This window comes from Salmo salar, chromosome 12, assembly GCF_965601325.2.
Source record: "Salmo salar chromosome 12, fSalSal1, whole genome shotgun sequence".
Taxonomy (NCBI): domain Eukaryota; kingdom Metazoa; phylum Chordata; class Actinopteri; order Salmoniformes; family Salmonidae; genus Salmo; species Salmo salar.
In genome coordinates, this window is record NC_138302.1 from 19,544,889 (window position 1) to 19,559,204 (window position 14,316).

The 14,316-nt window shown below is 41.1% G+C and overlaps 2 protein-coding genes across 3 annotated transcripts; both read left to right on the forward strand.

Moving 5' to 3' along the window:
* Positions 1-522: 522 nt before the first annotated feature.
* LOC145859417 (uncharacterized) lies at positions 523-10,843 on the forward strand. Of its 2 annotated transcripts, XM_082958691.1 has the most exons (10): positions 523-611; positions 1,005-1,068; positions 5,836-5,913; positions 6,196-6,540; positions 7,201-7,425; positions 7,596-7,928; positions 8,040-8,255; positions 8,488-8,829; positions 8,936-9,163; positions 10,437-10,843. In XM_082958691.1, the coding sequence occupies exons 2-10, from the start codon at positions 1,005-1,007 to the stop codon at positions 10,841-10,843; spliced, it is 2,238 nt and encodes a 745-aa protein (XP_082814817.1). In that variant the 5' UTR covers positions 523-611. The 2 variants fall into 2 exon arrangements, with proteins under 2 accessions (XP_082814817.1, XP_082814818.1); XM_082958692.1 differs by lacking the exons at positions 523-611; positions 1,005-1,068 and having other exon boundaries at positions 4,030-5,913.
* Positions 10,844-10,883: 40 nt separating this feature from the next.
* Positions 10,884-14,078, forward strand: LOC123725438 (B-cell receptor CD22). The gene is made up of 6 exons (XM_082958693.1): positions 10,884-11,096; positions 11,253-11,516; positions 11,682-11,772; positions 11,878-11,932; positions 12,016-12,251; positions 13,133-14,078. The coding sequence occupies exons 1-6, from the start codon at positions 11,015-11,017 to the stop codon at positions 13,236-13,238; spliced, it is 834 nt and encodes a 277-aa protein (XP_082814819.1). The 5' UTR covers positions 10,884-11,014; the 3' UTR covers positions 13,239-14,078.
* Positions 14,079-14,316: the final 238 nt, after the last annotated feature.

Genomic DNA, 14,316 nt, shown 5'->3' on the forward strand with positions numbered 1-14,316 from the left:
ATTCCTCTGCTAACTAATGCTACTACCAGTACTGTACACAACGGTCAACAGTGTAACATAATATGATAGTGGCATGTTGTAATACTACAGACATCAGTGTTTGTGTGATTAAATGTGACTTTGTCAAGTAGACAGTGTTGAGCTTCACCATTCTATCTGATATATTGTCAGTTTGTAATGTTGTTATTACCCCAACTTTAATGAGGACATTATTATTAGGATGGTGCAGTAATGTTGAGATGCCAGTAGGGAGAGCTCTAGTCTAGAACACTGGAACCTTCAGTACCACTTTGATGCAGCTGATAAGGAGTGTAAATTTAATGTGTTTGTAGAATAGAATGAATGACATCATGGAACTGACCAAATGTAAATTGAACTTTGACCTGTTCCATGTAGAATTCAGAGGGACAAGGCAACACATTCTAAGATATTATAAACATTCCATATAGAATAGTCAACATTTTGTTAACATGGTTTTGTATTGAATAAATGTATTGTGTTCTGACTACTATAAATATGTATCAACCACAGAACTGACACTTACTAGCAGTTCCCACTCACTACCAGTCAGTTGACTCACTGTACAAGACCTCTCCTCTTCACTTCACTCTGTAAGTACAATATAAAATATAGTTTTGGGTTATTTGTTTTTAGTCATTAGTCATATTCTTGAGGGTAATGTATCATTTTACTTCTTGTTATGTTTTGAGCTGTGTTTTGGTTGTTACATCAGGGTCAGTATTCATAAAGTGTCTCAGTGTAGGAGTGTTGATCTACATAGGGATGAGATGATTAACCAGGGTAAAAAATACATACAGTCAAACATTGTAACACTGCAGCGTCTGTCTGTCTGTCTGTCTGTCTGTCTGTCTGTCTGTCTGTCTGTCTGTCTGTCCTGTCTGTCTGTCTGTCTGTCTGTCTGTCTGTCTGTCTGTCTGTCTGTCTGTCTGTCTGTCTGTCTGTCTGTCTGTCTGTCTGTCTGTCTGTCTGACGTTGTTGAACAGATGCATGGACTGCATGATGTAATCATCCTGGCCTGGAGGCAGGAAGGGACAAAATGCACAACGGGTAAGAGGCAGCTGGAGAGAAGGTTTAATTCTATTTCCATGTATCTCTTTCCTCCTAGAAACTCTGTTGTATAAGAACCCAAAGTGAACCGGAGGGCCTTGTTGTGGTCACAATAACAACCCTTTGTCAGACATCCCTGTGGTCCTTCACACATTCCTGAGTCAGTACCTAGGGATTAGTAGAGGTCATCCAGACCGTTTTTACATGTATAGACAGTTGGATCTCATCTGAGCGGTTAGCTGACAATGCCGAGACCCTCTACGTACTTAATGCTGATTGGTTTAGGTTCTGTCTGGTCAGAACATGGTGTTGAGGCCCGTCACTCTACTCTTGATGGTCACCACCACCACATACATGCAGACACAGCTGTTTCCATTTGAAGATGTTTTATATTATTGTGTGGTTATATTCGCTGGTCTCACACTTCAGTAAGGAACTGCATGTCAAAAGTCTGTCAGCAACACAACACTTCTTCTCAAGACTGAAGATGCCGTGCACTAACTAAAGGTGAGGGGAGGCGGTGTCCTGCAGCGCATCCAAGCACCCTGATTGGTTGGATGAACAGCGGGTGCAAAGGGTGATTGACAGGGCTGCAGGCCAGTCAAGTTGAGAGGGCATGCAAACGCACACAGTCATACCAGGCCCATAGGGCTCTGGTCAAAGGTAGTGCACTATATAGGGATTATGGTGTCATTTAGGACGCAGTCAGTGTAACAGAATGACAGTGGCATGGTGTACTACTACAAACATGTGTTTGTGTGCTTCAATGTGACTTTGTCAAGTAGCCAGTGATGTGTTTCACCATTCTATCTGATGTATTGTCAGTTTGTTATGTTGTTATTAGCCCAACATTATTGAGGACATTATTATTAGGATGGTGCAGTAATGTTGAGATGCCAGTAGGGAGATCTCTAGTCTAGAACACTGGAACCTTCAGTACCACTTTGATGCAGCTGATGAGGAGTGTAAATTGAATGGGTTTGTAGAATAGAAGTAAAATCTAATGAAAGGTGTAGACCTTACCATGAAATGCTTACTTACAAGTCCATGGAACTGGCCAACTGTTAGCAGCATACCTCTCTGCATCCCACTGCTAGCTTGCTTCTGAAGCTAAGCAGAGTTCACCCTGGTCAGTCCCTGGATGGGAGACCAGAAGCTACTGGAAGTGGTGTTGGAGAGCCAGAAGGAGGCACTCTTTCCTCTGGTCTAAAAATATACATCCCAATGCCCCATGGTAGTGATTGGGGACATTGTCCTGTGTAGGGTGCTGTCTTTTGGATGGGATGTTAAACGGGTGTCCTGACTCTCTGTTGTCACTAAAGATCGCATGGCACTTATTGTAAGAGTAGGGGTGTTAACCCTGGTGTCCACTGCTAAAATTCACAATCTGGCCCTCATGCCACCTAATCATCCCCAGATTTGAATTGGCTCATTCATCCCCCTTTTAAATATTCCCCAGGTTGTTGCTGTAAATGAGAATGTGTTCTCAGTCAACCTACCTGGTAAAAAAAGGCTTAGATAAATAATAATAAATATATAGAACTTTGACCTGTTCCATGTAGAACTGAGAGGGGCAAGGCAACACATTCTAAGATATTATAAACATTCCAAATAGTAGACTATAGTAAACACATTCTAAGATATTATAAACATTCCAAATAGCCGGTTATAGTAAACACATTCTAAGATATTATAAACATTCCAAATAGTAGGCTATAGTAAACACATTCTAAGATATTATAAACATTCTAAATAGCAGGCTATAGTAAACACATTCTAAGATATTATAAACATTCCAAATAGTAGGCTATTGTAAACACATTCTAAGATTTTATAAACATTCCAAATATTAGGCTATAGTAAACACATTCTAAGATATTATAAACATTCCAAATAGTAGACTATAGTAAACACATTCTAAGATTTTATAAACATTCCAAATAGTAGGCTATAGTAAACACATTCTAAGATTTTATAAACATTCCAAATAGTAGGTTATAGTAAACACTATTCTGACGTGCTTTTCTGCACGTCATGCATGTTAATGTCTTACAGAACTGTCCTTTCCTTCCTCTTTATCAGCTACTTGTGTTCTGACTACTTTAAATACAGTCGTATGAAAAAGTTTGGGTACCCCTGACAATTTCCATGATTTCCATTTATAATTAATTGGGTGTTTGGATCAGCAATTTCATTTTGATCTATCAAATAACTGATGGACAGTAATATTTCAGTAGTGAAATGAGGTTTATTGGATTAACAGAAAATGTGCAATATGCATCAAAACAAAATTAGACAGGTGCATAAATTTGGGCACCTGTAACGGCGTTGGTAGTCGTGTTTGTAGGAATGAGGCGCAGGAAGCAACGAGCACAGGGAGTGGTGTTTTTAATAACACTTTGAAGGAAGAAAACAAAGTTCCCAAACACAGGGGAATAAATACAAGGTGCGACAATGCCAAGCCGACACGAACAAGACAGTCGATAACAACAATAAATCCCGCACAACAAGGAGCGGGCCAGCTAAACTAAATAGCCCCTCTAATGGCTAATTGACCACAGGTGTCTAAAATAAAAAAAGGGAAAAGCAAAAAGGGATCGGTAGTAGCTAATAGGCCGGTGACGACGACCGCCGAGCGCCACCCGAGCAGGAGGGGGCGCCACCGTCGGTGGGAATCGTGACAGCACCCCAATAGAGAAATCACATCAATATTTAGTAGAGCCTCCTTTTGCTAAAATAACAGCCTCTAGACACTTCCTATAGCCTCTAATGAGTGTGTTGATTCTGGATGAAGGTATTTTGGACCATTCCTCCTTCCAAAACATCTCCAGTTCAGTTAGGTTTGATGGTTTTCGAGCATGGACAGCCCGCTTCAAATCATCCCACAGATTCTCAATGATATTCAGGTCTGGGGACTGGAATGGCCATTCCAGAACATTGTACTTGTTCCTCTGCATAAATGCCCGGATAGATTTTGAGCAGTGTTTTGGGTCGTTGTCTTGTTGAAATATCCAGCCCCGGCGTAACTTCAACTTTGTGACTGATTCTTCAACATTATTCCCAAGAATCTGCTGATATTGGGTGGAATCCATGCGACCCTCAACTTTAACAAGATTCCCAGTACCGGCACTGGCCACACAGCCCCACAGCATGATGGAACCCCCACCAAATGTTACTGTTGGTAGCAAGTGTTTTTCTTGGAACGCTGTGTTCTTTTGCCGCCATGCATAACGTCCCTTGTTATGACCAAATAACTCAATCTTTGTTTCATCAGTCCACAGAACCTTATTCCAAAATGAAGCTGGCTTGTCCAAATGTGCGTTTGCATACCTCAAGCGACTCTGTTTGTGGCGCGTGTGCAGAAAAGGCTTCTTCCGCATCACTCTCCCATACAGCTTCTCCTTGTGCAAAGTGCGCTGAATTGTTGAACGATGCACAGTGACACCATCTGCAGCAAGATGATGTTGTAGGTCTTTGGAGGTGGTCTGTGGGCTGTTTTTGACCGTTCTCACCATCCTTCGCCTTACCGATATTTTACTTGGCCTGCCACTTCTGGCCTTAACAAGAACTGTGCCTGTGGTCTTCCATTTCCTCACTATGTTTCTCACAGTGGACACTGACAGCTTACATCTCTGCGATAGCTTTTTGTAGCCTTCCTCTAAACCATAATGTTGAACAATCTTTGTTTTCAGGTCATTTGAGAGTTGTTTTGAGGCCCCCCACATTGCCACTCTTCAGAGGAGAGTCAAAGAGAACAACACCTTGCAATTGGCCACCTTAAATACCTTTTCTCATGATTGGATGCACTTGTCTATGAAGTTCAAGGCTTAATGAGCTCACCAAACCAATTGTGTTCCAATTAATCAGTGCTAAGTAGTTACAGGTATTCAAATCAACAGAATGACAAGGGTGCCCACATTTTTGCAGAGCCTATTTTTCACATCTGATTTAATTTCATAGAACTTAATATTGCTACACTAAACATCTTTGTCTGGATAATACCCCAGTACTCAGCTTTTATTAGAAAATGAATGGCATGCCACTGTGATCATTTTCTGTGACGACAGAGTAAATTATTATGCAGCCTCAGAGGGGTGCCCAAACTTTTTCATACGACTGTATGTATCAACCACAGAACTGACACTTACTAGCAGTTCCCACTCACTACCAGTCAGTTGACTCACTGTACAAGACCTCTCCCCTTCAGTCTGTAAGTACTCTTGATATCTTGAAATATAGTTGTTTGTTTTTAGCCATAAGTCATGTACTCAAGGGTCTCAGACTTGGAGTGCTGATCTAGGATCAGGTCCTGCTGGTCCATATAAATATGATCTAAATGGGAAACTAATCCTAGATCCTACTCCTATAAAAGGTATGTGTGACTTGTTGTGTAGTCTCACAGCTTGGGGATAGGAGCTATCATTCAACCTGGTGGTAACTGCCTTGCTCAAATTGGCAGATTTTTCCACCTTGCCAGGTCGGGGATTTGAACCAGCAATGTTTCAGTTACTGGCTCAACTCTCTTAATCGCTATGCTACCTGCCGATATCGCTGACACAGACCATATTACCAAACTATTATAATGATGTTATTTACACACCATCCACTCAAGGCTGTGGTGATGATGTGTTGTTATACTGCATCCCAAATGACACCATATTCCCTATAGAGTGCACTACTTTTGACTAGAGCCCTACCTGCTGCCCCTGATGGTATGTATGTAGTTATTCACCAGCTATAGAGTGAGTTGTTGTTTATGTTTCTAAGACTGCAGGGTGGGAGATGCAACAATGGCCTTGAGAACAGCAGGAAGTGTGTTGGTGGTCTTTCTCTGGTCTGTAGCAGGTATGGTCTCATTCTTATCTTTTAGTTGCTCTGTTTAATAATCTACAGACATTTCTAAAAGGATAAGAATCATAATGTTATTCTGGTGTGTTCTGTTAGGAATCTCCACTTCACTTTAAATAGTTATCTTTCACACCTCACTGAGTGATGCTTATCTCTGGTTTCCATTCACACTCAAATCAGCAACTACAACAACAAAGTGTGGACAAACCCTACCTTCAGTGTGAGCCAATAGACCTTGTCTTCATTCTGATACCATTGTGTTATGTGACTGTGTTTCAGTGGTACTGGGTCAGTATGGCTGGAGTGTGACTTACACCACTCAGAGTATCTGTGTCTTGAAGGGGTCAACAGTGGAGCTGTCCTGCTCTATCAGATATCCCAGTGGTACAGTCACATCAACCGTCTGGTTCACTAAATGGGGGACTGGTGTAGAACCTGAAGATCTAGGTCAGGACCCAGAGTATGCAGGTCGTCTGGAGTATCATGGGGATAAGAAGAATGGTCACAACCTGACAATCACAGACCTGAGAGAGAAAGACTCAGCTACGTACAAGTTCAGATTTATAACAGATCAGACTGGAAGGAAATATACTGGTGATCCTGGAGTCACTCTGTCTGTCACAGGTACTGTAACATTCTATATACTGGTGATCCTGGAGTCTCTCTGTCTGTCACAGGTACAGTAACATTCTATATACTGGTGATCCTGGAGTCTCTCTGTCTGTCACAGGTACAGTAACATTCTATATACTGGTGATCCTGGAGTCACTCTGTCTGTAACAGGTACAGTAACATTCTATATACTGGTGATCCTGGAGTCACTCTGTCTGTCACAGGTAAAGTAACATTCTATATACTGGTGATCCTGGAGTCACTCTGTCTGTCACAGGTACAGTAACATTATATATACTAGTGATCCTGGAGTCACTCTGTCTGTAACAGGTACAGTAACATTCTATATACTGGTGATCCTGGAGTCACTCTGTCTGTTACAGGTACAGTAACATTCTATATACTGGTGATCCTGGAGTCTCTCTGTCTGTAACAGGTACAGTAACATTCTATATACTGGTGATCCTGGAGTCACTCTGTCTGTAACAGGTACAGTAACATGCTTTATACTGCTAGTCTGTTGAATTAATATCTACTCTCCATTTCGGTCTAGAAATTGGATTTGTATGTATGAAACAGATTGAAGAATGAAATGAGTATGAGAATGTCTTGCATCATGTGATTAAACTATGAACAGGTGATTCAGGGTTTTAATGTTGTGATCTACTCCAGCTCTGCAGGTGATGGTGACTCCACCACGGTGGGCAACGTCGAAGACACTGACCTGTATCACCACCTGTACTCTGACTGACAACCCCACCTACATCTGGTACAAGAACGGACAACATCTAGATGAGAGCACCTCCCCCCAGTACAAAGACCCAGTCTTCAGTAACTATGACGACAGTTACTCCTGTGCTGTAAAAGGCCATGAGGATCTCCACTCTCCTGCAGTGTGTGAGTGTGGATTTAACTCAGTATTCTACTATAACTCTTCTGTCTGCTAAACAGCCCTCACAGTTGTCTAACCAAACTGCAACACTTTGACAAGACAGGATGGTATAACTACTTTGGATTACTGAAGCTCACGATTCCACTGTGTAAATAATGCCCTCTTTATGTTTCAGGTGTTCAGGATCAGGACTGCAGCAGAGTAACTTACACCAAGAGGAGAATCTGTGTCTTGAAGGGGTCAACAGTGGACATATCCTGTACTTATGTTGGTTATTATTCCACCACATCAACATTCTGGTTTAGAAGTGATAAGTCGACCCCTGAAGACCTAACCAGCGACCCAGGGTATACAGGTCGTGTGAAGTACACTGGACCATACAGAGGTCCCTTCATCCTGAGAATCACAGACCTGAGAGAGGAGGACTCAGCTGAGTATCGCTTCACTTTTAAAACAGACTACGTTGAATGGGGTCATAGTTTCCCAGGAACAACTCTGTCTGTCACAGGTAATACTACACTGTATGATACAACTGTAAATCATATTGAATTACAGGAGAAAATAAATGAACCATCCTGTTAACACAGAGGTGTATGTGGTTTTATACATATTGTTTCAGGTCTGCAGGTGAAGGTGACTCCTGCTGCAGAGGGACAGAAGACACTGACCTGTATCACCACCTGTACTCTGACTGACAACCCCACCTACATCTGGTACAAGAACGGACAACGTCTAGATGAGCCCACTTCCCAGCAGTACTCTGTCAATAGTTATTATTCAGACAGTTACTCCTGTACTGTAAAAGGCCATGAGGATCACCACTCTCCTGCAGTGTGTGAGTATGAATGAAACTAGTATTTTATGTAGTATCATTTAGAACCAATAAGAATGGTATTACTTTCTCTATCAATATGCTTAACTATATAAATTGGAATGATAAACAGTTTTATAGATATATGTCAATATATATATTTTTCAATTCAAAATGAACCTGTCCAATACATCTAAAACAGTTGAAACTATTCTCATGATCATTTCAGGAAATGATCAGCTACATTTTGTTTCAGGTGTTCTGGGTGAGAGCTGTATGAATGTGACTTACACCCATCATAGTATCTGTGCTTTGAAAGGGTCAACAGTGGACATATCCTGCTTTTACACACATCCCAGTTGGCATAAGGTCACAGAAGTATCCTGGTTCAACAAATGGGAGTCTGGTGTAACTAAAGACCTGAGACAGGACTCAGAGTATGCAGATCGTGTGGAATACCATCGACAAACAGAAAAGGACTCCACCCTGAGAATCACAGACCTGAGAGAGAGTGACTCAACTGAGTACAAGTTTAGATTTACAACTGATAAGGCAAGATGGGGGTACAGCTTCCATGGAACAACTCTGACTGTCACAGGTAACACTGCATAACACATTATACAGTTTTGAAGAGTCATGACGTTAATAATTAACTCACACTAATTCTGAACCATGTACCCTTTTTTTGCTCTCATTTAATTCAGGTACTCAGGTGGAGGTGACTCCTGAATGGAGATCAGAGTCGAAGACACTGTCCTGTAGTACCACCTGTCCTCTGAGTAACCACAACCCCACCTACATCTGGTACAAGAACGGACAACATCTAGATGAGAGCACCTCCCCCCAGTACAAAGACCCAGTCTCCAGTAACTATGAGGACAGTTACTCCTGTGCTGTAAAAGGCCATGAGGATCTCCACTCTCCTGCAGTGTGTGAGTGTTTATTTAAGGGACAAATCAAAATGTATTATGGGATGGGACGGAATGGGGCTGGTCTCCAAAGTTGAAAATATTTTCACATGACCCTCCTATTGTACTGTAAAATAAATTGAACACCCTCCCTCGCATAGAATTAATGCAAAATAATGTTTACGGCCACAAATAAAAATAACTGTATTTATAAACGTGAATATTGACTTTGCCACTTCAGCATGCTTTTGTGGCATGGTCGATGCCACGCAGGGCTGCGGGCCAGAAGTTTGACGGTTCCCAACCACTACAGACAAGCTCACCCTGCCTGCCTGTTTCATTACACTACGATCATATACAAAATATATGCAATGAATTTTCCACCAACAGGTTTCTGTGCCAATGCAACACACAAGCAATAAGCAAAGCGTACAAATTTCGTTCACTTAAATATCATGGTTTGTGTTTTCAACACCACAATAAATAGACAATGTAAATCTGGACAAACAGAGAATACATCCCTCCCCACCTTGTAGTCTTACCCAGTATCGAAGGCTTGACAATCTCTGAATGTCATTAAACTTTTTGGTGTTTTGTAACAAATGTCTCTTTCCATTCATCAAATGGCTACTGCACAGTTTGGATTGATTGACTGATTGATTTTATTTGTCAGTAAAATACATACACAATATTTTCTGAAGTGACCACGATTGCACAATAAAGTCAGGGACGTATTTCCATTGTGGTCCCTATGTTATACATAAATACATATACAATTATACTGAACAAAAACAAACACAACATGCAACAATTTCAAATATTTTACTGAGTTAGGGTTCATACAAAGAAATCAGTCAATTGAAATAAATTAATTAGGCTCTAATCTATGGATTTCACATGACTGGGCAGGGTCGCAACCATGGGTGGGCTTGAGGGCATGGGCCCACCCACTGGGGAGCCTGGCCCAGCGAATCAGACTGAGTTTTTCACAACAAAAGGGCTTTATTACAGACAGAAATACTCCTCACTTTCATCAGCTGTCTGGGTGGCTGTTCTCAGATGATCCCGCAGGTCAAGAAGCCGGATGTGGAGATCCTGGGCTGAATGTAAAAAAACACTCCATCCTCCCTAAAGCAAAAAATAAATAGATTTATCCCTAATACATCACTGTAAAACTGTATAACATGTATATCTGTGTCTGTGCTAGTTTCACTTTGTAGTAGGAGAACTGTTAGCATTTCTAGAAAGAACTGAGAATATAATCCAGTTGTTCTCTTGTTATGTCACTGTGTTTCAGGTGTTCAGGGTCAGATCTGCAGCAGAGTAACTTACACCAAGAGGAGAATCTGTGTCTTGAAGGGGTCAACAGTGGACATATCCTGTACATATGTTGGTTATTATTCCACCACATCAACATTCTGGTTTAGAAGTGATAAGTCGACCCCTGAAGACCTAACCAGCGACCCAGGGTATACAGGTCGTGTGAAGTACACTGGAACATACAGAGGTCCCTCCACCCTGAGAATCACAGACCTGAGAGAGGAGGACTCAGCTGAGTATCGCTTCACTTTTAAAACATACAACTTTGAATGGGGTCATAGTTTCCCAGGAACAACTCTGTCTGTCACAGGTAATACTACACTGTATGATACAACTGTAAATCATATTGAATTACAGGAGAAAATAAATGAACCATCCTGTTAACACAGAGGTGTATGTGGTTTTATACATATTGTTTCAGGTCTGCAGGTGAAGGTGACTCCTGCTGCAGAGGGACAGAAGACACTGACCTGTATCACCACCTGTACTCTGACTGACAACCCCACCTACATCTGGTACAAGAACGGACAGAATGTACAAGATAACTCCTCCCCCATGTACTCCATCAGCAGTGAGGATGCAGACAGCTACTACTGTGCTGTAAAAGGCCACGATGGTCTCAGCTCTCCTGCAGTGTGTGAGTACAGTACAATAGTACCGTATTCTACTCAGCAAGTATCATGCATTCAGGCAAAAGAGACATGTCTTACTTTATCAATCATTACAGAACAACACTTTTCTTTTTACTCGCTGTTAATATCACTTTGACAAAATGTTTGGTATTTTACATCAGATAAACCAAAGAACACCTCAGTGTCAGTCAGTCCCTCTGGTGAAATAGTGGAGGGCAGTTCAGTGACTCTGACCTGCAGCAGTGATGCCAACCCACCTGTGGACAAATACACCTGGTACTTTCAAAATGAGACTTTTCTAAATGGATTTGGACAGATGTACAACATAAGTAAGTTCAAGTCTAAGGACAATGGACATTACCACTGTGAGGCCTGGAATGGAAGAGGATCTAGGAACTCTACAGCTCTGATGATCATTTTACCAGGTGAACTTTCATCTTCAATATTTCAATACAAAATGACATTTCAATGCTAATATTAATAATTATACATTGGCTTATCAGACTGTTTTATATTTATATATACATTGAGATTAGATCAGTTAACAAATATTGTACTATTGTACTCATATCATCCATATTATATTATAGAGAAACAAACATCAGTTCTGAATGCAGCTGTAGGAATCATAGTGGTTGTTCTGGTTCTCATCCTCTGTCTCTCTGGACTCATGTGGTTCAGGTGAGTGATTCTTTTAAAGATTATTTCACTCTAACACTTTTTTATTAACTTCATTTGTTCATTAATTCATTCAATAATAAATGTATTAATTAATGTGCAAACCAGGAAGAAGTCCTCCATATCCACCTCTGACACAAGAGACACATCAGAGAATGTACAGGTGAGTCTGTTACAATCAGATTATTTCTATTGCTTTGTGGAACATTTCTACTCATTATGTTGTCTGTCCTCTCTTCCAATCAGGGAGACTCTAGTCCAGTGTATGAAAACGTCTCAAGCGTGGCCATGGCCCCTACTGCAGCACAGACAGCAGCCACCGTCGACCAGGATGATGTTCACTATGCCAGCGTCCACTTCTCTCGCTTCAAAAACCAGGAAGTGCCTCTGTACTCCACCGTCCAGCTGTCTCAACCCCAGAAACAGGAAGAGGATGTCCAGTACGATGCTGTGAAATTCAACCTCCCCAGTGCTGCCAACCAGTGAGCATATTCTGCCATTACAACAAAGAGTCAATTCTAGAGCATTATGGATACACCACATTAAAGGAGAAGTTGGCTTTTTTACAACCAAATTTCTATTTTTTTTATGTAAATGCCATGTTATAGAAGGGTCCAGACACCTTTTATTGCGATTTACCCAACCAGCAATTCACTTCCTCATCCTCGTTGTGCAGTACGGAGGCTCTGAAAAAAGATAAACACTCCAAAAACACCCAAATACTGTCCTTTTAGAAACAGAAATATCTCAGTATAGTGATGCAGGTCTTTAGATGTAACAGTTGTACACATGAAATTGTGTCATTCCAAACTTTATCCACAACGTTATATTCCATTTTGTGTGACTCGTGCTGTTTCCCCGTCCAACTGTTCTATTCTCTGTGTATCATGCTGCTAGAACGGACGAGAGGCATCGTTCAAGTCTCAACAACATGGAACAAAACGTTGCGGATAAAGTTCTGGATGACACAATTTCATGTGTACAACATCTAGAGACATGCATCACTCACTATAGACTATGTATAGCTTTTTTGTTTCTTAAAGCATGTTTTGGGGTGTTTTTGGAGCCCACTTACTGAACAACGAGGACGAGGAAGTGAATAGATGGTTGGGAATAGTTTCTCAAAAAAAGAGTGAATTCGCACCAAAATAATCTGGACCCTCCTATAACATTCCAGTTACATATGTTTTTAGATTTGGTTGTAAACAAGCTATATTCTTGATTACAGCTCATTCACATGCTGCTGCTTATTGGACGAGAAGACCATGATGGGTCTTGGTCAAAGTAATGCACTATAAAAGAGAATATGAAGGTTTTTTGGAGGGATGCAGATTCAGTTAAATTTCTGTTTCTCTTTCTTCAGACCCACAGCAGCACAAGCAGCTGAGGAGGACTCTTCTGAGATCTATAGTAGAGTCAACAAACCCAGAGGACCTGAACACAACAAACCCAGAACCAAGAAGACCTGAACACAACAAGTTTGACAGAAACCTTGTATATCTGGACATGTCTAGTCCAACTAAGTGTTATAATAATATATCATGATATGCCATTTAGAAATGCTTTCATCCAAAGTGACTTATTATGTGTGGATCCATCTTTCATGCCGGTGGCACCATTGGGAATTGAACCCATACACCATGTTCTACCAACTGAGTCACAGGACTATTGTATTCACACTTAGTAGGAGTGCTGATCTAGGGTCAGTTTTGCCTTTTAAACTATGATGAATAAGATGGGAAACCTTGTAAATCATTTGTATGTTAAATATTTTTCCATAAATGTTTAAGTAACATGGAACAGAATCTGAACACAACTTTGCTTTGTATTTCTGTAATAGCCTCGATGTACAGTTCTATTTTATATGAAGGCTGAGAACATTATAAATATATGTTTTAATTTCTTCTTGATGTTTGCTCACAGGAACAATACTTCTATTCTACAGTTGTCACGACTTCCACCGAGGGTGACTCCTCTCCCTGTTTGGGCGGTGCTCGGCGTCGCCGGCCTACTAGCTGCCACCGATCCCCTTTTCATTTAGTGCTGTCTAGTTTTACACACCTGTGTCTTGTTTTCTCTGATTTAGGTAGGTATAATTTTCCCCGCTGCAGGTTAGGCTGCGTGCGGGATTGTTTGCCTTAGGGAACATGTAAGGGGTGCGTGCCTGCACCACGGGCGTTGTTTGTTTCATTTACGGTATGTGTTTACCGGGGATATATTTGCTCGTGGCTAGCGGAGTTGAGATTTCTCCCCTGTGTGTGTCGCTGTGCTTGTGGAACCACCAAAATAAACAATGGATTCTCCTTGAACCCTTCTGCTCTCCTGCTCCTGATTCCACACACCCCCCTCCATCGAGAGGCCTTGTTACAATAGTACCATTCTGTTGCATTCTACAGTACTTTACTATTATACTACATTCTACAGTACTATTCTGTTACATTCTACTGTCCTGTACAGTACTATTCTGTTACATTCTACAGTACTGTACTATTCATTTACATTATACAGTACTATTCTATTACGGTACATTCTACAGTACTATATTGC

Excerpts from the sequence above, each read along its gene's own strand:
- LOC145859417 (XM_082958691.1), top strand. The coding sequence starts at position 1,005 with ATGCATGGACTGCATGATGTAATCATCCTGGCCTGGAGGCAGGAAGGG. Across the intron at positions 5,914-6,195 it reads CTTTCTCTGGTCTGTAGCAG|TGGTACTGGGTCAGTATGGC; the intron begins GTATGGTCTCAT and ends ACTGTGTTTCAG. Across the intron at positions 8,830-8,935 it reads AACAACTCTGACTGTCACAG|GTACTCAGGTGGAGGTGACT; the intron begins GTAACACTGCAT and ends CATTTAATTCAG.
- LOC123725438 (XM_082958693.1), top strand. The coding sequence starts at position 11,015 with ATGTACTCCATCAGCAGTGAGGATGCAGACAGCTACTACTGTGCTGTA. Across the intron at positions 11,773-11,877 it reads TCTGGACTCATGTGGTTCAG|GAAGAAGTCCTCCATATCCA; the intron begins GTGAGTGATTCT and ends TGTGCAAACCAG. Across the intron at positions 12,252-13,132 it reads CTCCCCAGTGCTGCCAACCA|ACCCACAGCAGCACAAGCAG; the intron begins GTGAGCATATTC and ends CTCTTTCTTCAG.